The sequence below is a fragment of the Bos javanicus genome, chromosome 4, assembly GCF_032452875.1.
Source record: "Bos javanicus breed banteng chromosome 4, ARS-OSU_banteng_1.0, whole genome shotgun sequence".
Classification (NCBI taxonomy): domain Eukaryota; kingdom Metazoa; phylum Chordata; class Mammalia; order Artiodactyla; family Bovidae; genus Bos; species Bos javanicus.
This window is the reverse complement of record NC_083871.1, coordinates 82108112-82128123: the sequence shown is the minus strand read 5'-3', so window position 1 is coordinate 82128123 and position 20012 is coordinate 82108112. Positions and strand designations below refer to the sequence as shown.

General features: G+C 41.4%; 1 protein-coding gene and 1 long non-coding RNA gene across 2 annotated transcripts in view; one reads left to right on the top strand and one right to left on the bottom strand.

The window, feature by feature from the left end:
* POU6F2 (POU class 6 homeobox 2) overlaps positions 1–20012 on the top strand; it is a 389805-nt gene that overhangs the window by 255627 nt on the left and 114166 nt on the right. The window contains exon 4 of the mRNA XM_061414518.1: positions 9385–9743. Coding sequence (XP_061270502.1) covers positions 9385–9743 — 359 coding nt within the window. The remainder of the gene's footprint in view (positions 1–9384; positions 9744–20012) is intronic.
* The window catches only part of LOC133246326 (uncharacterized), a 29373-nt gene continuing 23074 nt past the window's right edge, over positions 13714–20012 (bottom strand). The window contains exons 3-4 of the long non-coding RNA XR_009736010.1: positions 15802–15888; positions 13714–14343 (exon numbers count right to left, since the gene is read on the bottom strand). This is a non-coding gene — a long non-coding RNA (uncharacterized LOC133246326). The remainder of the gene's footprint in view (positions 14344–15801; positions 15889–20012) is intronic.

The following is a 20012-nucleotide window of genomic DNA, read 5'->3' as shown; positions in this document are numbered from 1 at the left end:
TCTCGCCTGGTAAATCCTATGGACAGAGGAAACTGGCAGGCTACAGTCCATAGCATCACAGAATTGGACACGACTGAAGCAACTTAGCATGCATGCAATGAGAAGTATGAGGTCTATTTGAGTTGTGTCTCTTTAATATTTACTTATTTGTTTATTTATTTTTTGCTGTATCAGGTATTAGTTGCAGCACGTAGGCTCTTCGTTGCACTCTGTGGGCTTCTCTCTAGTGGCACACGTGGGTTTAGTTGCTCAAGTCTAAGCTTGAGATGAGCAAGTCATGGGGGATCTTAATTCCTCAGCGAGGGATCAAACCCACATTCCCTGCATTGGCAGGCGAATTCTTAACCACTGAACCACCAGGGAAGTCCCTGAGTTATGTCTCTTTGTACGTGGCCTTTTATTTCTCTCTCTGAAATTGTATTTAGGATTAAAAAAAATCTTTATCTTTAGTGTTCTGCAACTCCATGGGGGAAGTATCAGTATCATGGGGGGTTTTTCCTTTCGCCTTGCTTGGCACTCAGTGGGAACCCGGATGGACTTCCTAAGGACTTGGAAGAACCATTAAGAGCTCTGTGTATTGGGGTGAGACTATGAACTTTCTGGTTTCTTCGAGGTAAATAAGAGAAGTGTGTACCTTGGGGTGTCACATCCACATTAGAAATCCTAAGTCCTCCCCACTTTTTTCTATTTCATAATAGGAGATCCTTTCTGTTATTTTCCTGAGAGTTTAAGCCTCAATGGGGGCCGTTCTGCAGGCAGAGATGTTGAGAGGTCAGCTGGTCCAGAGAAAGGCCTTGGCCAACCCCTCTGGGGATTTAGGGAACTCCTTAGCCTCCCTGCCTGCTACATTGTTGGATGGGTACAATCCCCTTGGGATGACCCATGCCACCACTTCACCCCTTCACTTTACAGTTGGAGCTTTCCCTCACTTTTTTCTATCCTCCCTATTCAGTGGGGCATCTAAAAGCTAATAATATGTCTCACATTTAAGATATCCCAGCAAGAGTGCTCCCCAAAATATCAACAAAGGCAGTAATGAGTGGTGAATGGCTCTACTATCTAAATAAGGAGCTAAAGAACACTGGAAAATTCCCAGTGTCTGTTTTCTTTCCAACCAATGCTTTCTGTTTCCATATATTTTTTGCTAATAGAAAGAACAAGTTCATTTTTCACAAAGCAATATTCTCAAAGTGATGGAGATGGATAAACAAGCTGCTCAGGTTGAAGGCCAAGGGAAGAGACTTCCCCTCCCGGATAGGCTGCCAGGAGCCCCAAGGCCAGTGGCTCCTGATGCCCTTGAGTGGGGGCTTTCGAATGCAGACTTCATCCTACCCCCTGGAATCCACTTGTCTAACAAGCTCCCCAGGTGGTTCTGGTCCATAATTTGAGATAGAGTAGGGGAAAACACCTGACCTAAGGAAGAAGCTGTGTGGTTCAGCCAATACGTGGAAATTAGTGGGGAGATTTTCATTGGAAGAATTTCTCACTATTTTCTCCCTGGTATCTCAAGAGATACTTAGATTGCTGCCTTAAATGCAAAAGAAAATGACAGGTCACAGATAGGTATGGCAATACTTAAGAACTGATGACACTGACCACATATGAAATAGTTACACATCATAATCTTTGAGGCAGAACTGATTTTGCTTGTTTGGGTCATAGTTGCCAAAAATAAAGGCAAATTTTCCAGAACATCTTCACCTTCTGCACTTTTTCAAAATCCCAAGTCCCCAACACACTGTTTCCATCTACGTTGCAAAAACTTCTTTCCGCCAGTGCAGGCTGGGGATGCTCTTAATGAGAGTACCAGGAAGAGTTCCTGACCTGCCTCCTTGCTTCAGCTACCTTAGATGTCAATACTTGGGGGGTTGCTGGGAGGGAAGATGTCCAATTTTACCAACACAAATTCTTCTGGATGGGTTGTTCTAGATTTCACTTTTTTTCTTCTTCTAGGGATTTTGCTAGGCAAGAAAAATGAACAGCAAATGCAGAATTAGGGAAGCAAAGGCTCCAAACATCAGGCAGCACAGATTTTCTTTCCAGTGGCCCGTGAGCCCACTGATTTGTAAGACTGGAGCCAATCTGGGAGTCACTGTCCCCAGTTAAGGAAGAAAGCCATTTGGAGAACTCTTAGCTGCTACCTGACAATACTCTAGAGACAACACATCACAGAGTTCCATGGACAACATAAGATGATGCCCTAAGCTCCGCACAGTGCTGCTGCTGCCCAGTGTCTAAGTGTAAAGGAAACATTCTTCCACCATCAAACTTGCGACATGAATCAAGTGTACTATGGCCTTCCCCACCTCCTGTCCACATACACCCCTCACCCCCTTTCCTTTTATTCCATGTCCCTGTTCTTATAATAACTCATGGCTCACACTCAAATTAGCATCTTTCTTTTCAAAATGCACATTTACATTTTAAAAATGTTTTGCCTGACAGAGGTTCAACTATACACACTTCCCCAGGAGCTGAATGATTCATCCCTGAACCAATGCCTTCAAATGAGCCTCTGTAAGCTGAGGACCTGTGCCACCTCTTCTCAAGAGTGGTGCCATGGAGGGCATCCCTCGATGAGGGAATAGTTATCTTTGTTCCAGCCCTCAGGGGGCAGTAGATTACCCCCGACGCTGTTATGTTAAAAGGCTTTGGGAAGTGGCAGACTTAAGACTGAATCGTCCATAGCACCTGTCAGCTGAACTCAGGCAGGCCATTTAAACTTTCTGAGCCCAGGTTCTACAGTTTTAACATGGCAGTGATATTATCTATTCATAAAGTTGTTCCTAAAAAGTTAATTTATCCATATTAAATGAAAGTGCTTTTCAAGCTAGGAAGCTCTGTCTTATTTTGAACCGAAATAGCCATCACTGTTCTCCGCCAGCTCAGAGTCTAGCTTCGACATTTCTAGAGGGGTGTCTTGGGTGCGCCCAGGACTGAACTCACCGTCCATGTTGACAGCAATCCATTTTTCCCACTGCCAGCCTGTGCCTCTCCATCTTCAGTGGACTCAGCACTTCCCTCCCAAAGCTGCGGGGCATCCTGCAGCCCTGCCTGTATCTCTCCCTCTGCTCTGCCAGGCATAGCCCTAGGGACTGCACAGCCACACAGAGGAGAGAAGGATTGTTCTCCTCCCTTGTGGGGCCCAAGAGCAATGTGGCTTGATCATGTGCTAAGTCACTGCAGTCGTGTACAAGTCTTTGTGACCCCATGGACTGTAGCCTACCAGGCTCCGCTGCCCACGAGGATTCTCCAGGGCAAGAATACTGCAGCGGGTTGCCATGTCCTCCTCCCAGAGATCTTCCCAGCCCAGGGATCGAATCCACATCTCTTGTGTCTCCTGCATTGGCAGGCGGGGTCTTTACCACTAGCACCATCTGGGAACCCCTTGCTTGGTCTCCAGGGTATATATATGGAGAAACAGCTATTTATTATTACTGTTGTTATTGTTGTAGTAGTAGTAGAATAAACATAGCATAAAATTTGCCACTTTAACCATCTTAAAGTGTACAACTCAGTAGCATTAAACACATTCACCATGTTGTCTAGCCCTCAGTGCTATCTCATTCTAGAACTTTTTCATCACCCTCAGCCAGAACCCCATCCCCAGGAGCAGTTACTCTCCAGTCCTCCCCCTTCTCACCCCTGGCAACCACTAACCTGCTTTCTGCCTCTCTGGATTTGCCTATTCTGCACATTCCATATAAATGCAACTATAGAGTATACGGTCCTTGGCATCTGGCTTCCTGCCCTCAGCAAGTTCAAGGTTACCCTTTGCTCTTTCTTTCCGTAGGACTAGGCTTGCACCAGGGGACTGTACTTAGAATGGGCCTGAATGGCCATTCAGTTCAGTTCAGTTCAGTCGCTCAGTCGTATCCGACTCTTTGCAACCCCATGAATCGCAGCACGCCAGGCCTCCCTGTCCATCACCAACTCCCGGAGTTTATCCAAACTCATGTCCATTGAGTTGGTGATGCTATCTAACCATCTCATCCTCTGTCATCCCCTTCTCCTCCCGCCTTCAATCTCTCCCAACATCAGGATCTTTTCAAATGAGTCAGCTCTTCGCATCAGGTGGCCAAAGTATTGGAGTTTCAGCTTTAACATCAGTCCTTCCAATGAACACCCAGAACCGATTCCCCTTAGGATGGACTGGTTGGATCTCCTTGCAATCCAAGGGACTCTCAAGAGTCTTCTCCAACACCGCAGTTCAAAAGCATCAATTCTTCAGCGCTCAGCCCTCTTTAGAGTCCAACTCTCACATCCATACATGACCACTGGAAAAACCATAGCCTTGATTAGATGGACCTTTGTTGACAAACTAATGTCTCTGTTTTTTAATATGCTGTCTAGGTTGGTCATAACTCTCCTTCCACGGAGTAAGCATCTTTTAATTTGATGGCTGCAATCACCATCTGCAGTGATTTTGGAGCCCAACAAAATAAAGTCAGCCACTGTTTGCACTGTTTCCCCATCTATTTGCCATGAAGTGATGGGACCGGATGCCATGATTTTAGTTTTCTGAATGTTGAGCTTTAAGCCAACTTTTCCCCTCTCCTCTTTCACTTTCATCAAGAGGCTCTTTAGTCCTTCTTCACTTTCTGCCATAAGGGTAGTGTCATCTGCATATCTGAGGTTATTGATATTTCTCCTGGCAATCTTGATTCCAGCTTGTGCTTCCTCCAGCCCAGCATTTCTCATGATGTACTCTGTATATAAATTAAATTAGCAGGGTGACAATATACAGCCTTGACGTACTCCTTTTCCTATTTGGAACCAGTCTGTTGTTCCATGTCCAGTTCTAACTGTTGCTTCCTGACCTGCATATAGGTTTCTCAAGAGGCAGGTCAGGTGGTCTGGTATTCCCATCTCTTTCGAAATTTTCCACAGTGTATTGTGATCCACACAGTCAAAGGCTTTGGCATAGTCAATAAAGCAGAAATAGATGTTTCTCTGGAACTCTCTTGCTTTTTCGAACAGCCATTACCATCACACTTTGCAGGATTCCTGGTCTCTTGCAGGAGATAAATCCTTCCTGCTTCCTTCCTCCTTAGCACCGGTCCTCTCACCTCTGAAAACATATTGCTATGAGGTGACTCAGGTCCCAGCCATGCTGGGAGCTTGTAATCCTTCCCAGCATATTCTCAAACCCAAGCCTCCAGTTTGCCAACCATGCCCAAAGATCCCTTAACTTGATAGTCCCAGAAAATGCTGATACTGAGCCCCCAACTAGAATGATTATAATAGTCTTGAGTTGCACTTTGTGTTAACAAAGGTGAGCGTGTTGCTAAGAATCACACAACCTTTAGCGTTTGAGTCCCATTCCACTTTCAGTGAATCCCAAGGTGTTTGAGTACCTTGCAAAGTACAAGAGACATTTGTATTTCTCCCGAATCACTCATGGCCATGCTCATGGGCCGAATTTCCTTTCCATTTCCCTGCTTCAGAAGTAATTGTATGTAAAGCCCATCCAGGATAGTTCTGTTGCCTCTGTGGAATAGCTTTTTTTATGTGCGTGGTTTCCTGAGAACATTTTTATCAAAGATCCTAAAGAAGACTTTTTTTTTTTTCTAATTTACAGTTGATACATAGTAACTGAACAAATGGAGAGGTGCAAGCTTCTAGACTTCTTTGTCTTATTAAATTATTTATTTAGGAAGTTCTGACCCACTGGTCTTGTCTTACTGCTTTCTCTCTAGAAAAGTCAAAATTTGATAGAGTTTTTTTTTTTTTTTAATCTGCACCACCAGGCTTTCAGGATCTTAGTTCCTCAACCAGGGGTTGAACCCACACCCTCAGCAGTGAGAGGACAGACTTCTAACCACTGGACCACCAGGGGATTTCTTGATGGAATTTTTTGGTGTGTTTTGTTTTCAAAATTGTAAGTTTTTAAAATTTAAAACATCCTAATATAAATTTTTGTGCATCTCTTTAAGTTCTTCCATATCTACTGTTACTGTAGTTAAATTTTACATTTAACTTTGGCCCATGGAGTGTATAGTAACCAGGCATAGAGGAAATAATCATTAAAGGACATAAATATCAGGGAAGAAAATAAAATCTTTAAATTGCTATGCATAGAACCAAAGTATAGAATCACCCAACAATCATCATTTTATCTGCAAACATTCTCTTTATTTTCCTAACTTATGTCTGTACCTGTGTGCTTTACACAATGAGCCATTTAGAGGCTCCATATTTTAGTATTTCTTTCCTATTTTTTTCATATCATTGTGTATGTGCCTTTGGCATTTTTGAGACCAGAATTACATTCTTGTACAGCCCCCTCATACTTTCCTTTGCGTCCAGTACGTACCTGAACATAGTTTACTGTCCATCATTCCTGGCTTGCAGATGCCAAATTAGTTGATGTAACTCAAAGGTTTAGTTTAGGTTAATGCCTTACCAGGGAGGGTGTGGGTTACAGGGAAGAAATAGCCAAGCAACGTGAACTCACCAACATCAAGAAGCAAAGACACATTTGGGACCCACGTCTCATTAGTAGGTTAGGGTCTGCTGCACCTACCTGTCTGCCAATATCTATCTGCCAATATTTCCCAGTCTTTCCTGTTTTCAAACACTGATTTAGATAAATGATTTTCTAACCAAAATGAAACAGTATGGTATTTAAGTCAACCATGAAAATAAGCACTGACATATATGTCCCCTACCCTGAAAGAAATCAGGACAGGCTTGATTTGAATCTGGCAGGAGGCCAGATGCAATCAGGTTTCCTAAGTCTCTAACTCCACAAAAGGAGAGATCTAGCCCCCTCCGGATTACAGAAGATCCCAGGGGTCATAACTGAGCTGGGCTCCCTGGTCTTCAATAAAACGTGGCTTTGTACAATAGGAGCAAGGAGAGGGGGAAACAGCAAAATCAGATCATTCTTTTAAAGTTCTTGTAAATGGGTATTTTTTTTTTAATATGGACTTTAGTTTTTAGAGCAGTTTTAGATTCAAAGCAAAATTGAGCCGAAAATTCAGAGTTCCCCTTAACCGGGTATTTTCCAGCCCTCTCTCTCACATGTTGTCTCTACTGGTAGAGTCCCAGAGTACTCTGCATTTACATCACAGGCAGGACACACACTGGTCTGAGTGTTTGAACAGACCTAGAGTAACTCACTGACCCAGGGGGACATTTGTCATCCCCACCGATCCAACATGGAAGCTCTCCATGTACCTGAGAGCAAAAAAAAAAAAAAAAGGTATTTGATGCCCCTGGGAAACAGCAAACTATCATTTCATCAGTATAGCTATGCCTTGCTTTAAACAAACCTGATTATATTTAAAATCTGACTTATACCAGAGGTGAATTGGGAATGATCCACGTTTCCACCACGTTCAAAGTCAGGTTTCCACCACTCTAAGGTCTAAAATCATCAAAGCTTCTGTTCCAGGCAGTTCATTCTCCACATTGTCCTTCAGAAACATCACCTAACTCATGCTGTCATCTGAGTGTATTCCTGCCTGGAATATCCTCCCGTCCAGGTGTAGAATTCACTCTCTTGAGCCCTCTCTGCCCTCATTCCACATCCCCCATGAACACTGCCTTAGCCTCTCTAGCCCACAAAGGAACCACTCTCCTCATTCTCCTGGCCCTTTTGGTCAATTTTCACACTGTTGACCATTTAGACAACCAATTGATGTATATCAAGCACTTACCATTAGCAAGATTATAATAGGCATCCCAAGCCTGATCATTTCTTATAAGTTCCTCTTACCTCCACAAATCCACTATAAACTGCCTAAAGGCAGGACTGTGTCCCCTTGTTAAATCCTACCTATTATCAGAACAGCACTGGTACCTAGTTGGTGTTTATATTTTACAAAATGATTCTTAACTTTACAAAAATAGTCACTAGTTGACTTCTTTACAGAGAAATTTCTTCAGATGTGCTCAACGTAGGGTTTCATGTACATATATTTTTCAAGACCATCATTGTCATATGAAGGTGGGTATATGATGTCACTTTATAGAGCCACTATATATTTTTAAGAAGTATTTTTTAAAATTGGAACTAGTTTAATGTTGCAAACAGTAGTTACTACCTTTGGGAATCTTGATGAATTCTAAGTGGGGGAGGAATGGAATAGCATAGAAGCCAAGGCCTATGGTTTCCTTACATTTATTTGTAGGCTTATGGGAACGCTTTTAGACTGATATTCAGGCAAAGAAGAAAGTGAACTTGTAGCAATAATTTTCTCTAGACCATTCTTCAGCCAAACTGATTTCCTGCTGGAGAAATTGTTCAAGGCTAGATGGGCATATGAAAACAAAGTTAGTGAGCTCAATGTTAAGACAGTTTATCTTACCAACTCTTACTTTTCACAGAATAAGAAAATCTGGAAAGATGATTTCCTTCTCTCAGTTGCTGGCCTGTCTTTGAGGTCCCAATGTGACTAGTCACCACAGTTCACAGCTGACTATACCCCTTCTGGTATGGGGGGCTCTGTGGGACTCCCAAGGTGGCTCAACGGTAAAGAATCTGCCTGCCAATGCAGGAGACACAGTAGACGTGACTTCAATCCCTGGGTCAGGAAGATCCCCTAGAGAAGAAAATGGCAACCCACTCTAGGATTCTTGCCTGGGAAATCCCATGGACAGAGGGGCCTGGCAGGCTGCAGTCCATGGGGTTGCAAAAAGTCAGACGTGACTTGGTGACTAAACACACATGCACGTCTTTTTAATGAGCAGGCAAAAAGTTCAGACTGAGACTTTTGATTCTGCAAAACTGAGATGCATGTACTATCTATAAATTAAAAAAAAAAAAAAAAACACTGTAGAAACAAAACTCACATATCTAAGAAAGTTAGCAGAGGTCTGATGCAAGTAGAAATTACACAATGAGTGGCACTGATGATGAAAAGGAGATTGCACACACTTTAGCTTTCTGTGCTTAACTCCATTCAAGCATTTGCCAAAAAGATTTAAACGAGTTGACCTTTAAAAATCTAAATCAGACCTTGAAAGTCTAAGTGTATTTCCCAAGCAGGATGGAAAGGAAGAGAGGGAGAAATTACTTAAAAATTACCTCTGTTCCTAGTCCATCCCCTTGGTTTTGCACCTGCTCTATCCCTTAGAATGTAATGCCTGGTGTGTTACACTCTGGTCCTCCCTAAATTTTAAAATTTCCCCAAGAACTGACTCTCGTACTCCCAGTGCCCCCAAACCCTCTAAGACATCAAGGAGTTGCAGGGCATGAGGGTTAACACTTTCTAAAGGGGAGCCTTCTCAGCTCGCAGGGGACCGGTTGTCAAATCCACAGCCAGCGGTGTGGTGGTGTATGTTCAACTCAACGTGTATGTTTCAGGTTCACGTGTTTGTTTCAACTCCAACTCCACGTGTGCGTTTCAACTCCACGTTCGCTCTCTCTCCATGCAGCTACCTCATCCCTGAACTCCCAACTCCAGCAGCTCCAGCAGCTTCAGCAACTCCAGCAGCAGCAGCCGCCACCGCCCCCGGCTCCGCCGGGGAGCCAGCACCCGCAGCCCGCCCCGCAGGCGCCCCCGCAGCCCCAGCAGCAGCCGCCCCAACCAGCCCCGCCGTCCCAGCAGCTGCAGCCCGCCTCCCAGCCACTGCCGGCTCCGCCCGCGCAGCCCCCGCAGCCTCCAGCCCACCCTCACCCCCAGAGCCAGAACCAACCGTCTCCGACTCAGCAGAGCGCCAGCCCCCCTCAGAAAGCCAGCCAGTCTCCGGGACACGGCCTCCCGTCGCCGCTCACGCCACCCAATCCTTTGCAGGTACGTCCCCCGCCGTCCCGCCCACGCACAGGGGACCCGGCCGCCGGGTGGCGCGCCCTCCCTGGAGGCAGAGGGCCCGCCAGACTTAGCATCCACTTGGGCAGCGTCTAATTCAAATTGATCTCTTAGACAGAGGGAAGAGGGAGCAGATAGCAGGCAACTGGGGATGCATGTAAACGAAACAAATAGAAACCCATTGATGTTGCCTCCGAAGGATAAATGTTATCTGTTTCCTCCGGTGAGAGGCCGGCACTGTAAGTGCACTTGTAGCCTGTAATAACTCCACTTTATGATACTTTTTGAAGGCAGCAAAGATAGCATCCAATTAAAATTATTACTAGCAGAGTTTTGTAGCCCCGTGGAGAACTACATCTCCTGTCCATGAGGCATGGTGGTTATTTCTCTATATTATGAATACAGTAGTGTCTTACCTTAAGTACTTCAGTGCTCTTTTGTTTCTATTTTCCCAAAGATTCTCTGGGGTTAGGAGGGTAAAGAAATTTAGCCCCAGTCTTATGTCCCAGATTCCAACCATTACTCCATGAACCAACAAGTGCTCTAAATTCACACCAAAACCCTCAACAAGTATGCATCTTTATAAAATAATAAAGCTTCTCTATATTTACTTTATTGCAGGGAAGCTGAGGGCATCCAAAATAGAATTTCAGGCTAATCATGAAAGCTCATCTCTATCTACTATCATTGAAAAGCAATGAACAGGAGCATTCAGGAATATATAATTTTAGTGGTTCAGAAACTCATTCTTAACTTAGATGCCTTTAAAATAAACTAGCTTCAAAAGATAACGACTCCGATGCCAACACATCAGACCTAGAAAGTAAAAGCTCAGTTTGGGACTTTAAAAAAATAAGGATTTTTTTTTTTTTTCCCAATGAGATTTCCGATGGTTTAGTACATCTGTAGTGTAGTGACAAATTCCCACAGAGTAGAAAGCCTATACTTACTTCAGACACCAACTCACCTCCCTCCTCGAGGGTCCTTGACTCACAGTCAGTCAGTTTAGCCCAGCCCTTCCGGAGGACCACAGAAGTGATGTTATCCTTAGGTCCTAAGTAGCTAAACACGCAGAATCAAAATAGGTTGGCCCGCAGACAGAAAGGCGAGTAGATTAGAGACTTAGTATTTTAGAACTGGTTTAATTTGTTGCCCTGTTTCTATGAGCTTGGTTTCTCAGTGGTGGCTCAGAGTTTTCTTGGAAATGGAAACATTTGGGTGAGATAAGTAATTGTGTCTTCCTTGGCACTTGTGTCATGGCTACCTGGCAATTTGAACATTTTCCCCAGTTGAGTTTGAAGGTGTATTTTTAAAATATTACAAGTATGAAACAACATAATACCTTTGACATAAGTTAGATTGAAATGAACACAGGCTAAAAAAGTCTTGATTGTAGACTTGACATCTATGAGATGTCATAGATATATAAGTACATCTAATCAGATTTACCAGATGTGTGATTAGAGTGTATTTTCAACATTTAAACAGTGGTTATTCCAAAGAATGGGTTTAATGTATTTTTAAAGAGCAGTTAAATTAGATATACCTCAGCACCAAGTGATTAAACACTTCCTTGATCTAAACCATCAAAGTAGATGAATTACCAAAGAAACCATGTGTCCCGCTCTGAAGGATGAGATTATTAAGCCCGGCCTGCTGTTGTTCAACTTAATCCAGTATTCTATAGAGTTGAGTGAAAGCTTTGTGTTCTGTGGACATCAGTCTTCTCAGAACACTGTCAACATTGTATAGATCTCTATCAGCCAGTAAAAAACAAGTGTAGACAACCCACTTGAATGGCTGTTGACAGGGCTTTAGAAGAGGTGACCACTCAGCCTCCTGAAAACTAATTCTGTGAGGAGAATTTCCAGACATTCTCCTAAAGGTTTCCCATGGAAATCTGGGAGGTATTTCATTTTGTGTTTTTGCAACAAATGAAGGCTCAAAATCACATTTATTTCTTTATAACCCTGAGAGACTATTCTAATTTTTCACTGTTGAAGTTTTAACTTATAAGCTTACTAAGTACATTGATAATACTCTATCTTCTTATGTGGATCTAATGAATAACCACTGAAGGAGTGGTTTGGTGAAATTTTAAGATATTATTGAGTAGATAGAGAACTAATTTTGAAAAGTCCACAACTGTAGGAATAAAAGGATTTTTTCCTTTCACTATAGGCATGTGTAAAGGAAATGAAGAATTCTGTGGTTCTGAAATAGTATATTTTTTTCTACATTAGCTGAAGGGCTTTTGAGTTTGTTGAACATGTAATGTTTGAACTTTTGAAAAAGAAAGCTATTTAAGAGGATATGAAAGATATTTAACCCTCAAAGGTAATGATCTTTATGAACTAGAATAAAATATTTTTGTTTGAAGGTTATTAAGAGAATAATGATCAACTAAGTTCATATATGACAGCTTAAATTCTATTTTACAATTATCTATTTTCATGTGGGCTTTGCCTTTTTACATTGTTCAAAATCTGTCAGAGAGATATTAGTTTAAAATATGCAACCTAGGTTGTTAGAAAGGATAATAATCATTTCTAAAACTGTACAGATACTGTCATATCTTCAGAAAAAAATAATAAATGAAAGTAGCTTATGTAGGTATATTTGGTGAGGTTTTTCCTTGAGATGAAAAAAAAAAATAATAAAAGTGCTGACAGGTAGTAACACTCTAGACTAAAGTTCTCCAAATAGTTCTGGTCAGGTTTTTGTCTAATACTGAAATTTTTTTTCATTCTTTTACTCAATTCCATGAAATGAATTGCATATCCAAAACCAGGTTGTTATTTTAAGATAGATAAGAGTCTAAAGTATTGTCACCTCAGAGAACTAATTTTGATGGTTTAGAGTTATAGGGGGGCTGGTGGTCCGGCATGGATATCAGAAGCTGGCCCCTGGAAGCCTGTGTTTAAATTCTTCACGGAATTTAAGGTCTGCTCACCCAATTTCATTCTCTGGAGGGAGAAGTTCTGAACAGGATTGTAAGTGCAAAGATTTAGGGGCCAGGCAGTCAGTATAAATAAGTAAAGCAGACTTGACTATAAGGGCTTCCCTTGTGGCTCAGTTGGTAAAGAATCCCCCTGCAATGTGGGAGACCTGGGTTTGATCCCTGGGTTGGGAAGATCCTCTGGAGAAGGGAAAGGCTACCCACTCCAGTATTCTGACCTGGAGAATTCCATGGACTGTATAGTCTGTGGGGTCACAAAAATATCAGAAGATATCCACAAAGATGGATATCAGAAGCTGGCCCCTGGAAGCCTATCTTTAAACTCTTCGTGGGATTTAAGGTCTGCTCACCCACAACTTCATTCTCCGGAGGGAGAAGTTCTGAACAGGATTTTAAGTGCAAAGATTTAGGGGCCAGGCAGTCAGCATAAACAAGTAAAGCAGACTTGAATATAAAATTCAAGTGAAATTTTGGAAACGGTGGGTGGGACAAACAAATGTGAGTTGAAATTAACCCTTAGGCTCCAGATAGATAACAATCCATGCTCTTTATTTTTGTCCTAATCCACCTGCCACAGGCTGCACCAGAATCTAAAACTAGAAATGTAGTGTGTGTTGAGTGGAAACAGATCAGAAACATATATGGAAGCAATCTTTGGGGGGGAAAGATATGGTCTAATCATTCCTGGGTAGAAAGAACAATATACAGTTTTAATTTCAGTGTATGATATTTATCTGAATAAAAACCCCATAAGCCTAAGGATGACAAAATACCTCCTTTCTGTGACCTTTGAGATGACTTTTTTTTTTTTTTGATATTTTTTAATTTTATTTTATTTTTAAACTTTACATAATTGTATTAGTTTTGCCAAATATCAAAATGAATCGGCCACAGGTATACATGTGTTCCCCATCCTGAACCCTCCTCCCTCCTCCCTCCCCATACCATCCCTCTGGGTCGTCCCAGTGCACTAGCCCCAAGCATCCAGTATTGAGACTGTTCCTTGGGAGTTTTTAACTTTCACTAAAGAAAATACAAACATTGTGTAAAAGTCTAGTGTGTTCCTACATGAGTGGTCTGGAGATGATCTGGGCATGGTTGGAGCCTAGTCATGGTGCCATGGGAAGAGAAAGCTTATTCTAATTCTGACCCTGCTTCCAACTAATTCACAACTTGGGACAAGTTCTTTGGGCTTTGTTTCCTTTGTTTGTTAGTTGTGTGGTGTATATCATTTGTCAGATCCTTTTTGGGTCTTTGAGTCTATAATCCAAATGTTGGTAAGCCTCTAGAATTTTACTGGATACTGAAAACCCACTGTTCCTGAAGATTCTCTGAGTATTCTTCAAGGTCAGATGAATTTCTTCCCACTCAGCTGGGTGGCAGAGTAGAAAGAGAGTGAGGACAAGCCTAAATGGGATAATGAGAGCAGAAGCAGATTGTATCTTAGCCTGAGAGTCAAAGTTAAAGTCAAGTTTTCATCCTCAGAGAGTCAGTGCCGTAAACTCTAGGTCCCAGATTGCTTTTTCACACCTATACATTAGAGAAGCTTAAGAAACCAAATGGTGCTTTTAACCTTGGCCTTTTGCATACCGTCTTGCATGGCAGGAAGCAGGATCATCTTTTCCTCTTGTTGTATTGCACATTTTAATGAGAAAACAGAGAGAGAGAGAGAGCAATCAGTGGAAGCAATTAGGGGAGAGAAAACTATCTAAGCTTGTAGGAGGAATGAGGAGCACAGTCACCTCTCAGAGGTGAAGTCGCTCGAGAGATAGCATAAAATTGTCCTCTACCACGTGCATTTCTTCATGTAAAGGTACCACTCAGGCATCAGCGGTAAACCTGCATTCAAATTCCACCTCTGCTACAGTGCAGGCCCAGCCTCTTGCTCTTCTCATATAGGATGTTTTCCCCCTAGCAAAGTTTCAGTACTACTTTCCAGAGTGATGGAGAGGATGATGTATTATCACTTTTTAAAACAAAGAGCCCAAGCCCTTGAGAAGGAGTTAGACCCACATGATTTCCGTCCTTTTAAAGCAAATAATCTCCAATCATGTCTCCTTCCTATAAAACAGACCCAGTGCTTGGGGCCGACCCCCTCTCTCCCCAGTAGTCTTTTTTTTTTTTTTTACTTTACAATACTGTATTGGTTTTGCCATACATCAACATGCATCCGCCATGGGTATACACGTGTTCCCCATACTGAACCCCCCTCCCACCTCCCTCCCCAAACCATCCCTCTGGGTCATCCCAGTGCACCAGCCCCAAGCTTCCTGTATCCTGCATTGAACCTGGACTGGCGATTCATTGCTTATATGATATTATACATGTTTTAATGCCATTCTCCCAAATCATCCCCTCTCCCTCTCCCACAGAGTCCAAAAGACTGTTCTATACATCTGTGTCTCTTTTGCTGTCTCGCATACAGGGTTGTCATTACCATCTTTCTAAATTCCATATGTATGCGTTAGTATACTGTATTTGTCTTTTTCTTTCTGGCTTACTTCACTCTGTATAATAGGCTCCAGTTTAATCCACTTCATTAAAACTGATTTAAATGTATTCTTTTTAATGGTTGAGTAATACTCCATTTGGAGAAGGCAATGGCACCCCACTCCAGTACTGTTGCCTGGAAAATCCCATGGATGGAGGAGCCTGGTAGGCTGCAGTCCATGGGGTCGTGAAGAGTTGGACACGACTGAGCGACTTCACTTTCACTTTTCACTTTCATGCACTGGAGAAGGAAATGGCAACCCACTCCAGTGTTCTTGCCTGGAGAATCCCAGGGACGTGGGAGCCTGGTGGGCTGCCATCTATGGGTCACACAGAGTCGGACATGACTGAAGCGACTTAGCAGCAGCAGCAGCAGTACTCCTTTGTGTATATGTACCACAGCTTTCTTGTCCATTCATCTGCTGATGGACATCTAGGTTGCTTCCATGTCCTGTCTTAATTTAACACAGTTTTAGTCAAAGCTTGGTGGGTCTAAGTTTTTTTCATCTATCAGTGGAGGCGGTAAACTTAAATACTTCCTGAAACTCCTTCCCTTCTATTTGGAATTTTAGATTACAAACCTCTAAAACTCACCTTGGGTGACCTATGCAGGTGCAGGGGAAAACACTCTTCTTCCCTCTACTCATTCTGGGTTCTCAAACTGGGGATCTGTAAATTAGACTAGAAAAGACAGATTAAGAAGAGAAAAACGTTTTTTTATAACAGGTGCTTCCTGTATACACATAGGAGCACTTAGTGATGAGGGACTCAAAGGGGTGGTTAGAACGTGGGCTTAACCAGCATCTTAATAAAAGAACACCAGGAATAACAAGACTGAGGAAAAGGACTATAAGCTTCTAAGAGTGGCAAATCGTGGGAAGATGATATATGGGGAAACTAAGAGTAGATAAGCAAGATTTGTTATACACATTTTTCTGGTGCCATGTCTGGACTGATACAGGTCTAGACTTGTCTCCAGTCCTTAAATTCTGTCCTTCCTGGTAGAAGAGGAGTTGGGGGAACACCTTTACAAGTTTATGTCCTGCTTTTAGGCACAATAGGAGGATGGCAGAGAGCTTTTCTTGTATCTGTTGATACTTAATTGCCTTCAGCTCAAAATAATCCTCATGCCAAAGTGGGCATGTTTTGAGGTGACATATTCTGCTACCTTTTGTAGGTATAGTTATATAACTCCCTTGTGGCCATTGTAAGTTCTAGTAGAACTCTCTTTACACAAGGCTGAATCAGGCATAAAACTCCCTTCACCTAGACTAAGGTAAATGACGCATTCATCTCAGATGCAGAATTCATCTCAGGTGCACCCAAGAATACAGTCATCAAGACAGATCATATTTTAATACAATTTTATAAAAAATCAAAATGAATGTCAAAATCCATGATGACCTAAACATCACATTTTAAAATATAAGATCAATAACAATAATGAACCATTTTGAAGTCTGAGGCAAAAGGAAAAATTCACTAACACTGATTTTGTTGGTCATGAATTTTTTGCATTCATTTTGGATTTTTGTTTAAAATCACATTAGATGTTACTCATCTTGATTAGTGTATTTGGGACACACCCTTAAACTTTGTGCCTGAGATGAGTACCTTTCTTGTCTCACATTGGCTACCAGCTATGTAAATGATTTACTTAGCAAATACTCTCCAAAGTCAATAGCATTCTGTCTATTGGAAATTTCAGCTAGGTCTTGGATGTCTTTTTCTAGTTGAACTTGAAAAGTGCACCAAATTTTTGCACAATGGAAAAAGAGGTGTATGTTGGATAATGGATTGGGGTGGAGAGGTGGAGTAGAAACCCATCCTCCCTGTGTAAAATAGCACAGGTCTAATAAACAATCATTTTTTATTGAATTGAAATGTTATGACAATCCAAAAGGTACAGACTTTCAGTTATAAAATAAAGAAGTCATGGGGATATAATATACATCATAGTGACTAGAGCTAATAATATTTTATTTAAAAAAAAAGAAAATGCATATTATTACTAAGAGCTGCATGTAAAATTTCTTACAGTTTAAAATATATATATATTTTTACTTTAGTTCCACAAAGTAAAAAAATATATAATTCAGAGTAAAATCTTTGAATTATATAATATATATTTCTTTGTTGCTTTAGCAATAGAAATATAATTTAGCAATACAAATACAATTAATGACTCCTGAAAAAAAGTGTTATGGCAATCAAAAAACTTCTTTGGCTCATATTTATCACTGAACTAATTTACAGTTTTATAAGATTAAGTAGGTTTGGTAAAAATGACAAAAGTATCATTATGTAGACAGCATTCTTCCAGAGCAATCCAGGCCATGAGGATCTTTTAAAAACCGGAATTGTCCACAGGGAGTGAGTAAGGTTTCCTCCTGGGCTAAAAAGCCAAAAGAAATTTCATTATAATGGATAAGAAAAATCTATTCAAGCCCGGTGAGTTTCCAGGAAGATTAAATATGATATACTAATGAAAATGCTTTGTAGGGTATGCATTTGTTAAGCAAATGTTGATAACACTACAGATATGAAAGAGTATGAATTTATTTCTGTTTATATGACCGTACAGTAAATTGAGGGCTTCATTCACGATTCCCTCGTTCAGCAAGAGGTCGGGTAAGAAATGGAAGTCCCTTTACCCAATTATATTCAGGCCTGAATACAATAAACAAAACATGTTTAGCTACATTCTCTGCAAGGTACAATTTTTCCTTTTATGAAAGAAAGAAAACCTCCTTTTAAAAAAACCCCTCAGTTCAACATTACTGACATTTCAAAGAATTTATTACAAGCATTTGAGATCCAGGAGGAACAACAAAGTTTATATTGCTTTGAGAGTAGCAGGGGAAAAAATTAGTTTAGCAAGAATATACTTATATACTGGGGTGCTTCTTTGTCATTGTCTAGATGTACCGTTCCTAGGTACTGCTCTGTAAATTAGTCAAATCATGTAGAAAGGAGCTTAACAAAGCAGGTGGTGTGTTCACAGCTCTGACTGTGGAAGCTTATGTCAAGTAGCAATAGATGGAGAGAGGGCCAGACTCAAAGCGGGGAGCATGGAAAGATTCCTGCAGTATTTGAACTTGGCAGCTTCTGTCTTCTCAAGGAAACTGCTCTGATCACTACAGTGGGGTAGATTCCTGGCTTGTCCACAGTGAGTTCAGCGGTAACCCTGGAGCCACACACCCCGCCAGGTCCCATCACTGTCTGCTGGATGTACCTGATAGGCTGACCCCAAAGTCTAGTTCAGAATGCTTCTAAAACAATTTTGCCTGCATGTGCATAGTTCCAGGTTTGAGTGGCAATGGGAGCAGCCCAAAATGTGCTGGCTGGTATTTTGCTCTCAATTAGCAAGACATAATCAGGTGTTATTTCTCATAGTTTAGGCTCAGTTTGTTTAAGGTAAATATTGTGGTAAACTTCCACAGGTCTTTTGTGGTTTGTTTGTTTGTTTTTTACATTTACATGTATCTATTCCGTTTCAAGTCCTTTTCCTACTCAGGTTATTCTAGAATATTGAGCAGCGTTCCCTGTGTTGTACAGTAGGTTCTTGTTGGCTTTAATTTTTCATTTTAATTAGATAAAATGTAATTAAGTAAAATTTAATTTTAAAAATAAACTGTATTTAAAATATCTGTTTTAAATATAGTAGTGTATACATGTCAATCCCAAACTCCCCAATCTGTCCCTCTTCCCCACCCTTCCGGCCTGGTAAGCATTAGTTCCTTCTCTAAGTCCATGAGTCTGTTTCTGTTTTGTGAATAAATTCATTTGTATAGTTTTTTTAGATTCCACATACAAAGGATATATGATATTTGTCTTTCTCTAACTTACTTAAGATGATAATCTCCAGATCCATCCATGTTGCTGCAAATGGCATTGTTTCATTCTTTTTAATGGCTGAGTGATATTCCATTGTGAGGAAGGCATGACAGCCCACTTCAGTATTCTTTCCTGGAGAGTCCCATGGACAGAGGAGCCTGGTGGGCTACAGTCCCTGGGGTCCCAAAGTGTCAGACGTGACTGAGTGACTAAGCACGGCACAATATTTCATTGTATATATGTACCCCATCTTCTTTATCCATTCCTCTGTTAATGGACACTTCGTTTGCTTCCATGTATTGGCTATTGTCAGCAGTGCTACAGTGAACACTGGGGTGCATGTATCCTTTTGGATCATGTTTTTCTCTGGATATATACCCAGGAGTGGGATTGCAGGTCATATGGTAGCTCTATTTTTAGTTTTTCAAGGAACTGCTGAACTGTTCTCCATAATGACTGTACCAAATTTCCTACCAACAGTGTAGGAGGGTTCCCTTTTCTTCAGACCCTCTGTACCATTTATTGTTTGTAGATTTTTTGATGGCCATTCTGACTGGTGTGAGGTGATATTTCCTTATAGTTTTTAAAAGTCTACAAGGTTTTTAGTTGACTCCTGAAGTACAGGTTTGCAAGTGAATAATCCTCCAGATCATAAAGAAAGCACTTTTACCATTATCTGTGTTTATTAAGCTCATATGTGATGCACTGTGCCCTTAAGGAATGTTTGAAGAACAGCTTGATGCCATAGGACAAGAAGTTGTGTTTAGAAGTGAACACACCTGGGCTCAGATGCTGATTCTGCTGGGTGGTTATGTGAGGTCCGCCCATTCTTCTGAGTCTCAGTTTCCTCATTGGTTGGAGGGTTGACGTGAGGATTGAATGAGATTACTTTTATGAGAGTATCTAATTCAATTCCTGATAGCTGGCTCTCAAAAAATATCAGTGTCCTGCCTGCCTTTTTGCTTCCT